A 14527-nucleotide genomic window follows, 5' to 3' on the forward strand; every position below is an offset into this window, starting at 1 on the left:
CACCTCCAGCCCTGATCTTTCTCCCTCTCTGCAGTCTCTCATTTCCTCCTGCCTTCAAGACATTTCTACATGGATGTCCCACTGTCGCCTCAGACTTAACCTGTCCAAAACAAAACTCCTTATCTCTCCACCCAAACCCTGTCCTTCCACTGACTTTCCCATCACTGTAGATGGCACCACCATCCTCCCTGTATCACAAGCCAGTAACCTTGGCATTAACCTCGACTCTTCTCTCTCGTTCAATTCAACACTAAATCCTATCGGTTTGACCTTCATAACATCATTAAAATCTGCCCTTTCCTCTCCATTCTAACTTCAACCACATTAGTCCAAGCATTTACCCCATCTTGCCTTGATTACTGCACCAGCCTCCTTGCTTATCTCCCTGCCTCCTGTCTCTCCCCACTCCTGTCCAACTTCACTCTGTTGCCCATATCATTTTTCTATGAAAACATTCAAGCCATATTTCCCCAGTCCTCAGGAATCTCCAGTGGTTGCCCATCCACCTCTGCATCAAAAAGAAACTCCTCACTTGGGCTTTATTCATTCATTCATTCACTCATTCAATCGTATGTATTGAGCGCTTACTGTGTGCAGAGCACTGTACTACGCGCTTGGGAAGTACAAGTCAGCAACATGTAGAGACGGTCCCTACCCAACAACGGGCTCACAGTCTAGAAGGGGGAGACAGACAACAAAATAAAACATGTAGACAGGTGTCAAAATCGTCAGAACAACTAGAATTATAGCTCTATGCACATCATTACCAGATTCTTGTAGCCATCATCTACCGCCCTCCGGGCCCCACTTCCAACTTCTTTAACGACTTTGACCCCTTCCTCACATTCCTTCTCTCCTTCTCCATGCCCACTCTGATCCTCGGAGACTTCAATATCCACATGGATATCCCTAACGACTCCTCTGCCGCCCGCCTTCTATCTCTCCTTGACGCTGCCAACCTCTTCCTCCACCCCACCTCACCCACTCACCAACTTGGTCATACCCTCGACCTCATCATCTCCTACCGCTGCACTGTGTCCACCCTCACCAACTCTGTGATCCCTCTCTCTGATCATAATCTTCTCACCTGCCTCCTCACTCACACTCCTTTCCCCTGTAAATCCGTATTACTCCCTCAGAGATCTCCGCTCTCTGGACCCCACCCATCTTTCGGAACGCCTCACACCCCACCTCGCCGCCCTCTCCTCTCTACCCAGTCTTGATGATCAGATTACTGCTCTCAACTCTACCCTTTCTACTCAGCTAGACTCGCTCGCTCCCCTTTCCCTTTGCCGCTCTCGCACCACTAACCCACAGCCCTGGATCACTGCCACTGTCCGCCTCCTTCGCTCTTATGCTCGAGCTGCCGAACGCTGCTGGCGAAAGTCTAAACACCATGCCAACCTCGTTCACTTCAAGTTTATCCTTTCCTGCCTTAACTCAGCCCTCTCTTCTGCCAGACAAAACTATTTCTCCTCCCTCATTGACACCCATGCCCATCACCCCCGCCAGCTCTTCCGTACATTCAACTCCCTTCTCAGGCCCCCGGTTCCTCCCCCTCCTCCTTCCCTCACCCCCAACGATCTGGCCTCCTACTTCATTAACAAAATTAAATCCATCAGGTCCGACCTCCCCAAAGTCTCTTCCCCCCTTTCTCCAACCCCCCGGCTCTCAACACTCTCCGCTACTCTCCCATCCTTCCCAGCGGTATCCTCAGAGGAACTCTCCTCCCTCCTCTCAAGTGCTACTCCGGCCACCTGTGCTTCTGACCCCATTCCCTCTCATCTCATGAAATCTCTCGCTCCATCCCTTCTCCCCTCCTTAACTTCCATCTTCAACCGCTCACTCTCCACTGGTTCCTTCCCCTCTGCCTTCAAACATGCCCATGTCTCTCCCATCCTAAAAAAACCCTCTCTTGACCCCACCTCACCTTCTAGTTATCGTCCCATATCCCTCCTACCATTCCTTTCCAAACTCCTTGAACGAGTTGTCTACACACGCTGCCTACAATTCCTCAACACCAACTCTCTCCTCGACCCCCTCCAGTCTGGCTTCCGTCCCCTTCATTCCACGGAAACTGCGCTCTCAAAGGTCACCAATGACCTCCTGCTTGCCAAATCCAACGGCTCATATTCTGTCCTAATCCTCCTCGACCTCTCAGCTGCCTTTGACACTGTGGACCACCCCCTTCTCCTCAACACGTTATCTGACCTTGGCTTCACAGACTCCGTCCTCTCCTGGTTCTCCTCTTATCTCTCCGGTCGTTCTTTCTCAGTCTCTTTTGCAGGCTCCTCCTCCCCCTCCCATCCTCTTACTGTGGGGGTTCCCCAAGGTTCAGTGCTTGGTCCCCTTCTGTTCTCAATCTACACTCACTCCCTTGGTGACCTCATTCGCTCCCACGGCTTCAACTATCATCTCTACGCTGATGACACCCAGATCTACATCTCTGCCCCTGCTCTCTCCCCCTCCCTCCAGGCTCGCATCTCCTCCTGCCTTCAGGACATCTCCATCTGGATGTCCGCCCGCCACCTAAAGCTCAACATGTCGAAGACTGAGCTCCTTGTCTTCCCTCCCAAACCTTGTCCTCTCCCTGACTTTCCCATCTCTGTTGACGGCACTACCATCCTTCCCGCCTCACAAGCCCGCAACCTTGGTGTCATCCTCGACTCCGCTCTCTCATTCACCCCTCACATCCAAGCCGTCACCAAAACCTGCCGGTCTCAGCTCCGCAACATTGCCAAGATCCGCCCTTTCCTCTCCATCCAAACCGCTACCCTGCTAATTCAAGCTCTCATCCTATCCCGTCTGGACTACTGCACTAGCCTTCTCTCTGATCTCCCATCCTCGTGTCTCTCTCCACTTCAATCCATACTTCATGCTGCTGCCCGGATTATCTTTGGCCAGAAACGCTCTGGACATATTACTCCCCTCCTCAAAAACCTCCAATGGCTACCTATCAATCTGCGCATCAGGCAGAAACTCCTCACCCTGGGCTTCAAGGCTCTCCATCACCTCGCCCCCTCCTACCTCACCTCCCTTCTCTCCTTCTACTGCCCAGCCCGCACCCTCCGCTCCTCCACCACTAATCTCCTCACTGTACCTCGCTCTCGCCTGTCCCGCCATCGACCCCCGGCCCACGTCATCCCCCGGGCCTGGAATGCCCTCCCTCTGCCCATCCGCCAAGCTAGCTCTCTTCCTCCCTTCAAGGCCCTGCTGAGAGCTCACCTCCTCCAGGAGGCCTTCCCAGACTGAGCCCCTTCTTTCCTCTCCCCCTCGTCCCCCTCTCCATCCCCCCGTCTTACCTCCTTCCCTTCCCCACAGCACCTGTATATATGTATATATGGTTGTACATATTTATTACTCTATTTATGTATTTATTTATTTTACTTGTACATTTCTATCCTACTTATTTTATTTTGTTGGTATGTTTGGTTCTGTTCTCTGTCTCCCCCTTTTAGACTGTGAGCCCACTGTTGGGTAGGGACTGTCTCTATGTGATGCCAATTTGTACTTCCCAAGCGCTTAGCACAGTGCTCTGCACATAGTAAGCGCTCAATAAATACGATTGATTGATTGATTGATCATTAACAAAATAAATAGAATAGTAAATACTTACAAGTAAAATAAATAGAGTAATAAATCTGTACACATATATACAAGTGCTGTGGGGAGGGGAAGGAGGTAGGGCGGCGGGGGATGGGGAGGAGGAGAGGAAAAAGGGGACTCAGTGTGGGAAGGCCTCCTGGAGGAGGTGAACTCTCAGTGGGGCTTTAAAGGAGGAAGAGAACTAGCTTGGCAGATGTGCGGAGGGAGGGCATTCCAGGCCAGGGGAAGGACGTGGGCCGGGGGTCAACGGCGGGGCAGGTGAGAATGAGGCACGGTGAGGAGGTTAGCGGCAGAGGAGTGGAGGGCGAGGGCTGAGCTGTAGAAGGAGAGAAGGGAGGTGAGGTAGGAGGGGGCGAGGTGATGAAGAGCCTTGAAGCCGAGAGTGAGGAGTTTTTGCTTGATGCGTAGGTTGACAGGCAACCACTGGAGATTTTTGAGGAGAGGAGTAACATGCCCAGAGCGTTTCTGTACAAAGATAATTCGGGCAGCAGAGTGAATTATAGACTAAAGTGGGGAGAGACAGGAGGATGGGAGATCAGAGAGGAGGCTGATGCAGTAATCCAGTTGGGACAGGATGAGAGATTGAACCAGCAAGGTAGCAGTTTGGATGGAGAGGAAAAGGTGGATCTTGGCGATGTTGTGGAGGTAACACCAGCAGGTTTTGGTGACAGATTGGATGTGTGGGGTACCCCAGAGAGAGGAGTCAAAGATGACACCAAGGTTGCGGGCTTGTGAGATGAGAAGGATGGCAGTGCCGTCTACAGTGACGGGAAAGTTAGGGAAAGGACAGGGTTTGGGAGGGTAGATAAGGAGTTCAGTCTTGGACATACTGAGTTTTAGATAGTGGACAGACATCCAGATGGAGATGTCCTGAGGCAGAAGGAGGCACGAGCCCGGAGGGAGGGACAGAGAGCAAGGGCAGAGATGTAGATTGGGTTTCACCAGTGTAGAAATGATAGTTGAAGCCGTGGGAGCGAATGAGTTCACCAAGGGAGTGAGTGTAGATAGAGAACAGAAGGGGACCAAGAACTGACCCTTGAGGAACCCCTACAGTGAGGGGATGGGAGGGGGAGGAGGAGCACGCAAAGGAGACTGAGAATGAACGGCTGGAGAGATAAGAGGAGAACCAGAAGAGGACGGAGTCTGTGAAGCCAAGATTGGATAGCGTGTTGAGGAGAAGGGGGTGATCCATAGTGTCGAAGGCACCTGAGAGGTCAAGCAGGATTAGGAGAGGGTAGGAGCCATTGGATTTGGCAAGAAGGATGTCACCGGTGACCTTTGAGAGGACAGTTTCTGTGGAGTGTAAGGGACGGAAGCCAGATTGGAGGAAGTCAAGGAGAGAGTTGGCGTTAAGGAATTCGAGGAAGCGAGTGTAGACGACTTGTTCTAGGAGTCTGGAAAGGAAGGGTAGGAGTGAGATAGGGCGATAACTAGAAGGGGAGGTGGAATCAAGAGAGGGTTTTTTTAGGATGGGGAAGACGTGGGCATGTCACAGAAGCAGCGTGGCTCAGTGGAAAGAGCCTGGGCTTGGGAGTCAGAGGTCATGAGTTCTAATCCTGGCTCCACCACCTGTCTGCTGTGTGACCTTGGGCAAGTCACTTCTCTGAGACTCAGTTCCCGCATCTGTAAAATGGGGATTAAGACTGTGAGCCCCACATGGGACAACCTGATCACCTTGTATCCCCCCAGGGCTTAGAACAGTGCTTTGCACATAGTAAGTGCTTAACAAATGCCATCACCATCATCATGTTTGAAGGCAGAGGGGAAGGAATCAGTGGAGAGTGAGCGGTTGAAGATGGAAGTTAAGAAGGGGAGGGGTGAAGGGGCAAGAGATTTCATAAGATGAGAGGGAATGGGCTCTGAAGCACAGGTGGATGGAGTAGCACTTGAGAGGAGGGAGGAGATCTCACCTGAAGATACTGCTGGGAAGGATGGAAGAGTAGCAGAGAGAGTTGAGAGCGGGGGGGTGGGGAGGAGATGGAGAAGGGGGAGGGGTGACTTTGGGGAGCTCAGACCTGATGGAGTTAATTTTACTAATGAAGTAGGAGGCTAGATCGTTGGGGGTGAGGGATAGAGGAGGGGGAGGAACAGGAAGCCTGAGAAAGGAGTTAAATGTACAGAACAGCTGACAGGTATGATGGGCACCCAATCACCTTGCTCCCTCTTACCTCATCTTGCTAATCTCCTACTATAACCCAGACTGCACACTTTGTTCCTCTAATGCTAAGACAAGTCCCTGTCTTGTCTATCTAGCCACCAACATCTCACCCATGTCCTGCCTCTGGCCTCAAATGTCCTCCTTCACATATCCAACAGACAATTACTCTCCCCACCTTCAAAGCCTTAGTGAAGGCATATCTCCTCCAAGAGGCCTTTCCTAAGCCCTTCTTTCCTCTTCTCACACGCCCTTCTGCATCGCCCTGACTTGCTCCCTTTATTCATCCCCCCTTCCAGCCCCACAGCACTTATGTATGTATCTGTAATTTTATTTACGTCTGTCTCTCCCTCTAGACTGTAAACTGGATTTGAGAAGGGACTGTGTCTTATATTGTACACTCCCAAGCGCTTAGTATAGAGCTTTGCGCACTGTATGCCCTCAATAAATAGGATTGACAGCCTGACTGGACTTCCTTGAAAGGAATGAAGAGTGCAAAACAGAAAGTAGTACCAAAAAGAGAGTGGAAATAGGAGAAAGAGAACTGATTGGGTTCTTTTAAGTCAGTTGCTGGAGTCACTGCTTGGTGCAGAGAGAAATAGGGAAGCATTGGAGAATTTGAGGACTGAGAACCATGACTTACAGACTGGATGGAGAGGAAGGGGCAGACCCTGGATATGTTGAGGACAAAGAATGAAGAAAGCAGGCAAGGCAGCTGGTGAAGTGCCAACTGGAGGAATGGAAAAGGGTACACAGGCAGCCACCTAGTAGGTAGAAAGAGATCTGCTTCTCCAGCCTGACTGTGGGTATACTCTTCAAAACTTAGTGTCGGGCTGGATGGGTAGTTTTTTTGTTTGGTTTTTTTGGGGGGGGGCGGGGAGAGGTGCTGGGCAGGTAGCTGTCTCAATATCTGGTTATAACCTCTTTTGCCTCCCTCACATACAGGAGTGAAAACAGAGAAAATTATTTCATTTGAATGAGTTTTTGATTTGGCCTTAATTTCTTCAAATTCAGTGCCTACGCAAATTAATTATACAACAATGTTCTGCTCTGGTTTTAGTTCCATGACTTCATACCTCGCCTTTTAGCCTCTGCCACCATCTCCTCATACTCTTGCCGGTGACGTAAAGTTTCCTCTACTGATTTAGCAGGAAGATTTCTGAAAAAGAAAATTCTTTACTTAATTCAAGTTTAAAAAAAGCAAATTTTATTCCTTTTTCCCTCCTTTGCAATCATTTTTAGAAGGGAAAGCAAATTAAGAAGTTTTCAAAAATCCAGAGATCTGAAGCTGAAGTACTCGTAACAGGATGTCAGATCAAAGTCATTTTACATGCTCTTTTTATTATTTGTTTCCCAAGTAAGGCTTGGTGAACACATTTTGAATTTGGCAAGTGACCTCCCCTGAATTCTCTTTCCAGCCCCTCTGGGTTGCTGCAGACTTGTACCCATTGGCTTGGAGACAGGAGGAGGAGGCGAGAAAGGGCAGGACACAAACAGACATAACAGGCAGTTGATTAACAGGAAAGAAAAAATGTCTTTAAACCTTTCCTCTCTCTAATCCATGCAGAGAACTGCCATTTCAGCACACCCAGGAAACTTGAGGGTGGGACACTCCAGGGCCACTCATAGCCAAGAAAACGATTATCACTTATTTCTTCCTATTCAGCTAAGTTTGGGGCATCCCAGGAATGTAACAACAGTGGTAAGCATTCTCTAAGCTTCAGATGAACCAGGAGCCTAATCTGTGGATGACTTTAGGATCAATCGTATTTACCGAGCACTTACTGTGTGCAGAACACTGCATTAAGTGCTTATAAGAGTACAATGTACAATATAACAGAGTTGGTAGACATGTTCCCTGCTCACAATGAGGTTAGGAAACTTCTTTTGCCATGAAGTGATGGCAGACTCTTGAAAAGGGATTTTCTTCCCACTTTCTTGAGAGAAGGGAGTTCTCGGTTCTGTGGTGGGTTAAGTGGAAATACCAAAAAAGGATTACCTACTAAAAAACGCTTCGAAATTTCAAGGAAAGTAGGCATCCCCAAAAAGCAGAATATGCCCTGGCTTGATGACAAATCTAAATAGCAGCAAAGGTACCCTCTAATCTCTGAAATACAAGCCAGTTTAATACAATACAATTGTATATATATTTGTATATATGTTTGTACATATTTATTACTCTATTTATTTTACTTGTACATATTTACTATTCTATTTATTTTATTTTGTTAATATGTTTTGTTTTGTTGTCTGTCTCCCCCTTCTAGACTGTGAGCCCGCTGTTGGGTAGGGACCGTCTCTATATGTTGCCAACTTGTACTTCCCAAGCACTTAGTACAGTGCTCTGCACACAGTAAGCGTTCAATACGATTGAATGAATATTAATTGTATACACCTGATACAGCTCAATCAATTGAATACAAAATACACATCAAACTGAAATACAAACCAGTTACATACAGATAGATATTTTATTACGATAACTTGATGACATCAAGTACAAACCTCTTTTTAAAACACAGACTAGGATTAATAATAACTGCTTTCTCAGTTATGGAGTCCTCTCAAACAAACCTATCTTTCTGACCCTATCCAACATATAAGGGCCAGAGAGAAGAGGAAGTGGAGGCTGATGAAGTAAAAACTGACAAACGCCTTAACACCCTGACAAAACTGACACTGAGGTACCATGGTGCGGCCCCCAGTTCCCGTCCTGGAACACAGCCTCGAGGAAATGCCTACGAGCTGCTGCCACAGCAGGTTTCTGTGGCATGCTCTCCGCAACCCCCATCCCCTAGTCCCAGCCTTTAAGCATTCTTACCAAGGTGCCATGGTGCACCCCAATCCCTGCCCCAGAGGCTCAAAGATAGAAATAAAAGGGCAACCTTACGTCCAGTGAGAACATAACCAAGGTTGGGGGGGGGGGGGGGGGGGGGGGGGGGGGGGGGGGGGGGGGGGGGGGGGGGGGGGGGATTCCCTGTAAATTATTATTTTTATTTTTATCATTAAGTGCCATTGAGTCGTTTCCAATTCATAGTGACTTCATGAATATACTTTCTCCAGAACGTCCTGTCCTCTGCCATAATCCGTAACCTTTCTAATGGTTCTTTCGTTATCGTTGTTATGGTCTCTATCCATCTAGCTGCTGGCCTTCTATGTTTTCCCTGGACTTTTCCTAGCACTAGTGTCTTCTCCAGAAAGTCAGTCTTCCCGATTATGTGTCCAAAATATGCTAATCTACGTCGAATCATCTGGCCTTCCAAAGACCACTTTGGTCTAATTTGCTCCAAAATCCATTTATAAAATAATATTTTCGTATTAAATTAAATGTAAATAAATTCAAATTAAATTAAAAATAAAAGTACATTTAAAATATTATAAATATAACACAATAGCTACAAAATAATTCACCTAGAGGAAACATAGAATCAACGCCTACAAGGAGTTGGTGGCAAGACAGAGGAGCTTGAGGTACAGAGAAGTGAAGTGTGCGAGCTGGGCTGTAGTAGGAAATCAGTGGGGTAGGATAAAAGGGGGTAAGGTGATTGAGTACTTTTAAGCCAACAGTAAGGAGTTTCTGTTTGACTTGAAGATGGATGGGCAGCCACTAGAGGTTTTTGAGGAGTGGGGAAACATGGATAGAACTGTTTGGTGGAAAAATGATCTGGGCAGCAGAATGAAGTGAGGCGTGAAGGCGGGGAAGGCAACACAGGAAGGTCGATATGGAAGCCAGCACACAGTAGGCACTCTATAAATACAACTGAGTGAATGAATGAGGCCCATGCAGTAATTAAGGTGGGACAGGATAAGTGTTTGGATCAATATGGTAGCAGTTTGATTGGAAAGGAAAGGGTGGATTTCAGTGATATTGTGAAGGTTGAACTGACAGGATTTGGTGACAGATTCAATATGGAGTTGAATAGAGAGAGGTGGGACCTGGCCTTTAATTCTGAGTGCTGCCACTTGCCTGCTTTGTAACTCAACTTCCTCATCTATAGAAACAGGGATAAGACAGCTAGCTGTTCTCCCTCTCACTTAGACCCTTGAGATCCATATGGCGTGGGAACAGCGTCCCACCTGATAAATTTCGTATCTGACTCCGTGGTCAGTAACAGTGCTACCAAGCTAACCCAAGCACTTATCCGATCCCACCTTGATTACTGCATCAGTCTCCTTGATGACCTCGCTGCCTCCTGTATCTCCACACTCCAGCCCACACGTCACTCTGCTGCTTGGATCACTTATCTACAGAAACGTTCAGTCCATGTTTCCCCACTCCTCAAGAACCTGGCAGGGAGTGTGTCTGCTAATTCTGTTGTATTGTACTCTTCCAAGCACTTAGTACAGTGATCTGTACATGGCATGTGCTCCCTAAATTCCAATGATTGACTGAACCTCAAGTGGCTGCCCATACATCTCCACACCAAACGGAAACTCCTAACCATTGGCTTTAAAGCACTCCATCACCTTTCCTCTTCATCCAAACTGCTACCACGCCAATTACTTATCGTGTCCTGCCTTGATTACATATCAGCCTTCTTGCTGACCTCCCAACCTCCTATCTCTCTCCACTCCAGTCCACACTTCACTCTACTGCCCAGGTCATTTTTCTACAAAAATGTTCAGGACACGCTTCCCCACTCAAGAAACTTTGGTGGTTGTCCATCCACCTCCGCATCCAACACAAACTCCTAATCATCAGCTTTAAAGCATTCAATCACCTTGCCCCTTCCTACCCTCACCTTGCTACTCTCTTACAACCCAGCCCACACATTTCACTCCTCTAATGCTAACCTCTTCACTGTACATCATTCTCATCTATCTCACTGCTGACCTCTCGCCCATGCCCTGCCTCTGGCCTGGAACACCCTCCCCTCCTCATATCCAACAGACACTCTCTCCACCTTCAAACCTTACTGAACGCACATCTCCTCCAAGGGGCCTTCCCTGACTGAGCCCTCCTTTTCTCTTCTCCCACTTCCTTCTAAGTCACCTTGACTTGCTCCCTTCATTCATACTCCCTCCCAGCCTCACAGCATTTATATACATATTTGTAACATTTATTTACAGACATATCTATATGTCTGTCTCACCCTATAGACTGTAAGCTCATTGTGGGGGGAATATGTCTGTTATATTGCTATACTGTACTCTACCAAGGGCTTAGCACACAGAAAGTGTTCAATAAATACAAATGACTGACAGAGCCCCCTCCTACCTCACCTCACTACCTCTCCTATTACAATCCAGCCTGAACATTTCACTCCTCTAATGCCAACCTACTCAACCAACCTCGATCTCACCTACCTCACCGTGGACCTCTCACCCACATCCTGCTTCTGGTCTAAGAATGCACTCCCTCTTCATATCCTCAACTTCAATGCCTGTTTGAAGACACATATCCTCCAAGAAGCCTTCGCTGACTAAGCCCTCATTCCCTCTTCTCTTGCTTCCTTCTGCGCTGCCCTTACAATTGGGTTTGTTCCCTTTATTCACCCCTCCGTCAGTCCCACAGCACTTAGCACGTATCTGTAATATATTTTTAATTATATTAATGTCTGTCTCCTCTCTAGACTGTAGGCTCATTGTGGGCAGGGAATGTGGCTACCAAATGTCATATTGTACTCTCCCAAGTAATTAGTCTAGTGCTCTACACACAGTAAGCACTGAATAAATCCAATTAATTGAGACTACAAGGGGTCACAGAACTGAACCTGGGGCACCTCCACAGTTACAGGGTGGGAGGCCAAAGAGGAGCCTGAGAAAGAGACTGAAAAGTGCTTAGTACAGTGCTCTGCACATAGAAAGCGCTCAATAAATACGATTGATGATGAAAAGGAGTGTCCAGATAGACAGGAGGAAAACCAGGAGAGGTCAGTGTTGGTGAAGCCACAGTCAGATAATGTTTCCACTAGAAGCAACTGATCCACAGTGCCGATGGCAATCAGAGAAGTTGAGGAAGATTAGGATGGAGTAATGGCCATTAAATTAGGCAAGAAGGCAGTCGGTCACCTTAGAGAGGGCACTTTCAATGAAGTGGACGGGAAAGAATCCAGACTGCAGGAGTCCAGGAGAGAGTTTGAGGAACTCTCCTACTACAACCCAGCCCGCACACTTCACTCCTCTAATGCCAACCTTCTCGCTGTACCTGGACCTTGTCTACTGTGCTGCTGACATCTCACTTACATCCTACCTCGGGCCTGGAACGCCCTCCCTTCTCATATCCGACAGACAATTTCTCCCCTACTTTAAAGCCCCACTGAAGGCACATCTCCTCCACGAGGTCTTCCCTGACTAAGCCTGCCTTTCATTTTCTCCCACTCCTTTCTGCATCACCCTGTTTCCTTTATTCACACCCCACCCCAGTCCCACAGCACTTACGTACATATCTGTAATTGATTTATTTATATTAATGTCTATCTCCCCCTCTAGTCTGTATGGTTGCTGTGGACAGGAAATATGTCAATTTACTGTTGTATTGTACTCTCCCAAGTGTTTAATACAATGCTCTGCACACAGTGAGCATTCAATAAATACATATGACTGACTGACTGGAGGCAGTGAGGGTAAACTATCTGTATGAAAAGTTTGGAAAGGAATCATAGGCGGGCAATGGGATAGGAGATATGAGCAACCTTGAAAGCAGAGGAGAAAGAACCATTGGAAAGTGAGGTGTTGAAGATGGCCCTCAGGTAGAAAAGAAGGGAGGGAGAAATGGCTTTGATAAGGTGAGAAGGTATGGAGTCAGAAGCACGGGTGGAGAGGGTAGACTTTGAGAGGAGGCAGGAGACAGGAGACCTCCACTTGAGACTGGGATGGTCAAAAAGAGGGTTGGAAGAGGAAGGGACCGTAGAGGAGCAGAGGTGATTTCAGGGCCATGTCTAATGGTTCAATTTTTTCTATGAAGTACGTGGCCAGGTCATTAAGGGCATGAGATCGGAGGTGGGGGGAGCATTTGAAGAAGGACTCAAAAGTCTCAGAAGTTTTACCTTCTAGACTAGTGAGCCCGTTGTTGGGTAGGGACCGTTTCCATACGTTGCCGACTTGTACTTCCCAAGTACAAGTGCTCTGCACACAGTAAGCACTCAATAAATATGACTGAATGAATGAATGAAAACCCTAAGCAGGCAAAGAGCATGAGAGTCAATAAGGATGGAGAAGTATTGTCGCCAGATGGACAAGAGGGCAGAATTACAGGCAGACAAGGATCAACTTAGGATGGATGAGGTTAGTCTGGTGTCTACATTTCTGCCAGCAGTGCTTTCCTGCACAAGAGTGGAAGAAATGCACTGTGGAGAAGACCCAGGGCTGAGTGTTGGTGGAGCAACCTCAAAATCCCAACCCAGGTTTGCTCCCACAATCAGAATTAAGTCAGCAGCCCTGGCCCCAAATATTGAGGAATTAATTGCTGCAGGAATCAGAGCCAGGAAAAATGGCAAAGCATCTGGGTATGACGGCACATCTTCTGAGGTCTAAAAACGTGACGGGACCATCCTATTTCAAACACAACATATGGAACACTGAGTAGATGGCACAGGGTCTCAAAGATGCTACCATCGCCACTTTCAAAGGCGAAAGATCCAATTGCAGTAATTATCAAGAACTTATCTCGTTACTTTCCTGGGCTGGCAAGAGTATTCCTGGATCAGCTACTCAAGAATATCATCAACTGAACCCTTTCAGAACCACAGTGTGGCTTCAGAACACAGCATGGCACAGTGGACATGGTCTCTGCAGCATGTCAAGAACAAGAAACACGAGGGAACAGCAACAAAACTTGCAAACTCAATTTAACACACTTTACACATCGTTCCAAGTCCTAGAAATAGTCACTCAAGAATTACTGGAATCACAGTAAGAGGTCAGGATTAAGGTGGCTGGGATCTTCTTTCCTAATTAGCTAGCCATCGTCTCCTTTTCCCTAGCAGATATTTGAATAGATCTGCACTATGCTTCTGAACTCCCTGAAAGGGCTTGATAGCTAGGTTGGGGGTGGCTCTGGAGCAGGAAATTAACACATTACATTTAAGTCTAGGGGAAATCATCTCCCATAATATGACATTTCACAACTCACCCATGTTTTTAAGGAACACATCACACATGCATCCTGAAGTATGCCTGAATTCAATTCCAAGAAGTTTCCTACCAACCCACCTCACTCCCACTGCTCACACAATTGATAAGTATTCCTGCTGTGAATTATTTTAGACCTACCTACTTCATTGAGCCTGTCCCTCCAAATCCATCCCCTATTCTAACGCCTCTTCTCCTCCGGCGTGTTTTACCCCTACAGTCTGAACCATGACTAATATTTACCAACTATCATAAATAATAATAATAATGGCATTTATTAAGCGCTTACTATGTGCAAAGCACTGCTCTAAGCGCTGGGGAGGTTACAAGGTGATCAGGTTGTCCCACAGGGGTCTCACAGTTTTAATCCCCATTTTACAGATGAGGTAACTGAGGCCCAGAGAAGTTAAGTGACTTGCCCAGAGTCACACAGCTGGCAACCGGCAGAGCCGGGATTTGAACCTGTGATTCCAAAGCCCGTGCTCTTTCCACTGAGCCACGCCGCTTCTCAAATGTGTGCTTCTCAAATCTTAAATGTGTTTAAAGTGTACCACCTTCTTGAACAGAAACAGAGGGAGAGAGAGCAGGAACTGACTGTTTTTCTCTTCCATTCTCTTTCCCTCCCCTTCTCTCTCCACAATCATAATTTCATAATTACGTCTTCACATTTGAGTAAGCTATGTGTGTTAAAGT

General features: G+C 47.3%; 1 protein-coding gene across 1 annotated transcript in view; it reads right to left on the minus strand.

Annotated features, from left to right (window-relative positions):
• Positions 1 to 14527, minus strand: part of LOC119932843 (TBC1 domain family member 12-like) — a 106415-nt gene that overhangs the window by 46991 nt on the left and 44897 nt on the right. Inside the window, exon 5 of the mRNA XM_038751962.1 lies at positions 6838 to 6920. Coding sequence (XP_038607890.1) covers positions 6838 to 6920 — 83 coding nt within the window. The remainder of the gene's footprint in view (positions 1 to 6837; positions 6921 to 14527) is intronic.

This window comes from Tachyglossus aculeatus, chromosome 10 (assembly GCF_015852505.1).
Source record: "Tachyglossus aculeatus isolate mTacAcu1 chromosome 10, mTacAcu1.pri, whole genome shotgun sequence".
NCBI classification, from domain to species: Eukaryota; Metazoa; Chordata; class Mammalia; order Monotremata; family Tachyglossidae; genus Tachyglossus; species Tachyglossus aculeatus.